This window comes from Lonchura striata, chromosome 1 (assembly GCF_046129695.1).
Source record: "Lonchura striata isolate bLonStr1 chromosome 1, bLonStr1.mat, whole genome shotgun sequence".
NCBI classification, from domain to species: Eukaryota; Metazoa; Chordata; class Aves; order Passeriformes; family Estrildidae; genus Lonchura; species Lonchura striata.
Genome location: NC_134603.1, coordinates 67,093,219 through 67,099,218, shown reverse-complemented (window position 1 = coordinate 67,099,218; position 6,000 = coordinate 67,093,219). Strand labels below are relative to the sequence as shown.

The window sequence follows — 6,000 nt, the reverse complement described above, 5'->3', positions numbered from 1 at the left end:
GCTCTATTTTCTTTCCTTCCTGGTCAAAAAATGTGTCTCCGCTGGCCACCTTGTATATGGAAATCTAGCTGAAGACCACAATACGCAAGGTCTAATTCTTCCTTATGGAATTTAGACTCTGTGGCTAGATGTGGAGCCTCAGAGTTGTCTGATCTCTGTTAGCTCCAAGGATTGAAGCCATTCTTTGTTTTCATTTTCCAGTATTAGTCAAAAGAGAAGCTGATGCTGTCACATAGATTCTATTCAAAATCTTGGCTTCCATGATTTATTTAAAACTGCCCTCCAAGTATTAACGCCTCTGCAATGAGGCAAGTGCCAGATATTAATCTACAAAAAATCAGTGTTAAGCCAATGAACAGCAATCTTATGCTACCTCATATTAACCATTGATTAGCAGCAAACATAGAAATTAGCTTTACAAAAATGGAAGCTGAATAGAAATTTAGTAAATTATGATTTAGAAAGCCAAAATATCACTTCACATGGTGACAAAAATATATAACATAAATAAGCAGACAGATATACAGCAGTACTGTTTTCTCTAGAAATTTACTTCCTACTACTAGAGGAGATGTGAAAACAGGTTTCTTTGGAAAATAGGAATTTTAAATTAATCAGATGCAAAAATCGCAACCACATACAACTTCTCTTTTCTGAAAATATGCGTAACCGCTGGCAAAACTGAACCACGACAAGTTAGTCCCAAGAATAACAGAAACGGAGGACGACAGACCATGTGTGGACAGAAACCCCCTTTTGTCTCAGTTCTGACAAATACTCCCAGGCCAGTAATAATTTTGGGAGGAAACTGTTTCTTCATGCAAACACTATGATCTAGAGGTCATACTTTCTTGCCTAAGACACATTTCTGTGGTAAATCCCCCAGTTCTTGCAGTGCTCCAGGTCTTGCCCCACAGGCCAGTCTGTGAAGAATGAGAGGTTATGAACCATGGCTTTAAAGCATGGGGCATCCCCTTGGGCAGACAGCCTGTGCAAATGCAGCCACTCCCACAGGTGAGACGCTTCGTTCCCTGTATTTCACCTGTGACTTATTTCATGTCTCTTTTCCTGCACCTCGTGCCCCCTAGAGCGAAGGGCCATCCTGAATCCCCAGCGATGAGGCTGCAGACAGAGCGCAGATTCCCCTCCAAGAGCGAAGAGCAGAGTGCTCTGCCCTGTGCCCACCCAGGGGCTTGGCACTTTGTCCCCATTTTCCCCTGAAAGAAAGAAAGAGCAGGCCTGAGGCAAGAGAAAGCCAAGATGCAAAGACAGGCAGTCTTCTGTCCGGGATGGGAAGTCTGCCCGGGCCCTATGCTCTGGGAAGCCAGACAAACCCTGGGTATGTGCAGTCCTAATGGCAGAAAGGGTTTTGTACAAATATAGAAAAACCATCTTGTGTCGAATACCCACGTTTCATGTCAATTTCTAAAACTTTTTTTTTTTTTATTTTTTTTTAGCGGGTATTTTTTTAAAAGCTCCTATTTGGAACGGGGTAAATACTACACTGAAGATTTAGGACATCTGGGGCGCTTGTGACAGCAACACCGCGCTCAGTACACGCGCCCCGCTGCCAGGAGCCAAGGGTGATGCAGCGGGCGCGGCTGGCGGGCCCGCTGGCCCCTTTCCCCCTCTCGCCGCCTCGGTGCGTGTCTCCGTGCCCCGGGCCGGCTGAGGCGGGGGCCGCCCCGGGCCGGCCGAGGCGGGGGCCGCCCCGGGCCGGCCGAAGCGGGGGCCGCCCGGCCGCGCTCTCTTCCCGCCCGGCCGCGGGGAGGTCTGCTCGGGTCGGGGGAGGCGGGGCGGCGGCGCGCGGCCGCGCGGGGGCGCTGCGGGCCCTGCGCGCGGCCTGGGGGCTGCGCGTGCCGGCCGCGGCATTCCCGCTGCCCGCTCGGCGCGCAGCGGCCGGGAATGGGGGAGCTGCCGCCGCCGCTGCCGCCGCCGCTGCCGCTCCGCCCGCGCCCCGCGGCTCCGGCGCCGCCTCCTCCTTGCTCGGCCTGAAGCGCGCTCTCACTCGTGGATCCCGGCGGGGAAGGGGCCATGGGCCGCCTCCCCGAGGCGCGGCGGCTGTGAGGCGGCCGGCGCTCGCTCGGGGAGCGGTGGGGAGAGGCTGCCGGCGGCCGGCCAGGCTGCGCCGGGGAAGGGAGTGCCGCTCGCAGCCGGCGGCGTTCGCGCGGGCAGCACCTCGGTGCCGGTGACTTGGGGGTGCCGCTCCCCGCCCGCGCCCGGCCGCGGCGGTGGATGGATGCGCCATGGCCACGCTGGTGTGCCGGGTGCAGCTGCTGGATGACACCGACCCCTTCAACAGCACCAACTTCCCCGAGCCCACCCGGCCGCCGCTGTACACCTTCCGGGAGGACATCCCGCTCGCCACCCAGCTGGCGGGGGTGCACCGCCTCCTCCGCGCCCCGCAGAAGGTACCGGGGGAGAGCAGGGGCGTGTGGGTGGGGGGGCAGGGGCGAAGGGCAGCGGGGAGCGGCGGCCCCGGCCCCGGCGCGGCGGCAGCCAGGGCTCCGCGCCCGGCGGCGGGGCTGCCCCGCCGGCTCCCGTGCCCCTGCCGGCGCTTCCCTTCGCCCCGGCGGTATGGGCATCTCCCTGAGTCCTGGGGAGAGGCCCCGCGGGACGGCGGAGGGGTTCCCTCTGCTGCTCTCCTGCGTTCCCAAGCGCTCTCGAGGGCAGCTACCGCCTCTGCTTTGGCTGTAGCTGCTTCACTCTTTCCCTAGAAGAAGAAAAGCCTCATCAAAGCAAAGGCCAAGTTGGTTATCAAGTATTCGGTGTCTGTCTTTCGCTAGCGTTGTCTGGGTATCTCGGGACACTGCGGGATAAGGTGGTGTGTCGAGCCAGCCGGGCTGCGCCGGGCACGGTCGCGCCGGCAGGACCCGGGCTCTGCCTGGTGAAGTTTAATGAGCCAGGCAGTTCTAGCCTTCTAGCCGGGGCTTTGGTAAAAATAGCAGCGTCTGCTGCCCTTGAAACAATCGGTGCTACTAGTCCCTCTTGCGAAGAACTGCAGCATAGTCCTTGTCAAGTCTTACCTATCTCTTATTGCATGCTTCTTCTAATACATGTGCTGGCATTTGTAGCTTGCCTTTGAAATCAGGTACCCGAGCATTATCCTTGAATTTTTAGCTTTCAAAGCAATGCCATTCATAGATTGACATAATAATGATGTCCTTTCATTATTATCTTGTATCTGCACATTACTTCTGCAGAGTGCACTGAAGGAGAAGGGAAAAAATGCCCACTTTTTTTTTTTTTCCCCACAAAGTAAAAGTTGTAAAACTTTTATTTGCTCTGTGATGAAGTGGGAGGAAAATACTCTCTTAACATCACTTGTTGTATTATGCTCATGGGAGGCTGCGGAAAGATGACAAAGGGCTGTGTGTCCCCTTAGATTTAAGGATATCTAAACCCCCATAAAAGTATTTCAGAGAAAAGCTCATGGAGCAGACAGAAGTTTTGCATTTGTAGAACAGTTTCCTCGCATAATAGTTGCCAAGGATACAGCATCCAGTGAACAGAGCTCTGCCTAAAGCACAAAAACTTTGGAAGCTCTTGGTGCGCTGGGTCAATTCTGTTTTCATGTGCTCAGTCGTCCCCAATTCAGAGAGTGGTCCCATTGTTTTCATGGGAGGCTTTTTTTTTTTTTCTTTTTTTGGAGTTAGAGCTAATTAAAAGAAAGGCAGGATGGATTCTGACACCTAATGAAGTGATAAAGAAATAGTTTAAAATCTGGATTTAGAGTTAATTCAACTTCATTTTCAGGGATATTTCACTGTGTTATGTTTCGCTTTGGATTGAATACTTCCATGGCTTTTTATAACTTTTTATTCTACCACCACCACCACGGTTTAGTCTCTTAGGAGCCAGCCAAAATTCATGGTCACTTGTATATGCTTAACTCCTGCCCAGTCTTTCTGCTTGCAGCATTTCTCAAGTTTAATTAATGTTTGGAAATTGGACTTGTAGACTTGGGGTGAGAGATGGCCTGTGACCCTAGAGGTACTGTAATCCTGGCTATTGAAAGATGACTGCACTGCTAGAGGCAAGTCCTGGCCCAGTGAGTTGTTAACCTGCGGTTCTGCCTCTTCCAAATACTTTGTTTCCATTGTGAGGGTGTAAGCAGCTCATTTAAATCTGCTTTCATGGTTACAGTTACCTTTGTGTTTGCAGAGCCGCCTCTTTTCTGCCTTAATTATGTCTGTTGGCTATCTCTGGGTTTCTACAAGGTAAAAAAAAAAGGTTGATTAGACTTGTTTACCTTCATACATTATAATGGAAGCATAGTTCCATGTTTGCGCTTGCAGTTAGGGCAGCATTTCTGTATTTGGCATTACATCTTTGTACTTGTAATTCTGTAAAAAAAACTGATTTGTGTTGCTTTTTTCTAGTTTTTTTTTTGAGGTGGGCATATTCTTTCTGCAGCCCTTTCTCAAGACCATATTCACTGTCAATAGAAGATCACCACTAAGAAGAATTTTGCTCCGTTTCATCCAGAGATCAGGGCAAATTCTGATCCCAGAGGAATGCAGCTGTCAAAGCAGAGCATAGGTTGAAATTCAGGTGTCGATTCACATTGACATATCTGAGGTTTGATTGATTAATTACTTTGAAAATTTGTGAGCTAAGGGATTGAGGGTTCATTTAGTATCATGACAAAATATCTTGGAACAGACCTAGGTGTTTCTAGCTCAAATGGTGTCCCTGCCTATGCCAGGAGAGTTGAAACTTTAAGGTCTCTTTCAGCCCAAGCCTTTCTATAGTGATGATGATGAAATGCGTAGGAACACCAATGTCTAAGTAATTTCTGAAGTTTTATAAACTGGTGGCCTTTTTGCCAGCATGTTAGAATGATCAGTGCTAGGCTTTTTTCCAGCAAGTTTTAAGTTGCCGTCTCTTGACTTAGGTGAACGTTCACTTACTCTCTGAACAGAACTGCCAGCTTGTTGCCTTCACACTACTGGATGATTTTCACATCTTTTAGATGATGTACTGCTGTGGGATGTACTTGATAGGATGAAGTCAGTGTCAGGAGTCCAGCTCACTTCGGTGGGGTCAGATTTCGTCATTACTGTCGTGAAGTTAGTAATGACAACAATGTAGTGATGGTGGTATTTTTGTAGTTAGTAAAACAACTTGTATACTGCAAGTCATTTTAAGTTAACCATTATAAACAATTATTAAGAAAACCATTTAAAAAGTAAACGAAAAATGCTTTGACATTCAGACCTATCATAGTATGTCATTAGTAGCTTTTTTGTAACCAACAGATGTTCTATCTTGATTCCAAAGAGCAGGATTTCTTCACTCTAGTTCTTTGAAAGTACAGCTCAATTTCACATATTGGTTTTACTTCTTCTTTTCTTTAAACTCACACTTTTACTTGAGTTTGGATGCAACTCCAGATCTTCTCACTGTCTTCTGAGCAGTGATGTTTTTAGATCCTTATGCTGTTTCACTGGGAAGTTAAGAAACTGAGTTCTGAGAATAATATCTGGAATGGTCTTTGCTATCCTGAATAATGTGGAACACCTAAGCTGGCTGATAGGGAAAACTGATAAGAAGAGTCTCTGTGATCTTTCTTTCACTTGGAATTGGGTGCCTAATTGTATTATCCTCTCTCCCTGCTTCTCTCTATGCACATACTTTTCTCTACATCAATATCTCTGGATATAGCAACTTCTCGTTCATTCACTGTGCTTAGTTCTGTCTGGCATACACTCTGAGCCTCATGGGGCAGAGCACTGCCATCAGGAATGCTTGTTTCAGCTATCCCCCGTGGTTATGAGTGATTTGGTCCTATATGATAACACGCCATCCTGGTTGATGATGCAATGAAGTACCACAAATTCTGTTACGGTATTTGTAGCCACATCTACAAATTCTTGCTGAGTAACTATGCCACGTTGCAGAGTTTCTGTGGTTTGCTTATATTGATTTGGCTGCCTAAGGTGCCATTTTGAATTTGGCTTTTATTGTTTACGAGGATTTTAGGTCACTCTTACTGTC

At 48.6% G+C, this 6,000-nt stretch overlaps 1 protein-coding gene across 7 annotated transcripts in view; it reads left to right on the top strand.

The window, feature by feature from the left end:
* The first annotated feature begins 1,946 nt into the window (after positions 1 to 1,946).
* The window catches only part of FHOD3 (formin homology 2 domain containing 3), a 368,733-nt gene continuing 364,679 nt past the window's right edge, over positions 1,947 to 6,000 (top strand). For all 7 annotated transcript variants that reach the window (XM_021543138.2, XM_077785050.1, XM_021543129.2 and 4 more), the window contains exon 1: positions 1,947 to 2,411. In XM_021543138.2, the coding sequence (XP_021398813.2) occupies positions 2,247 to 2,411 (165 nt within the window). In that variant the 5' untranslated portion in view covers positions 1,947 to 2,246. The remainder of the gene's footprint in view (positions 2,412 to 6,000) is intronic.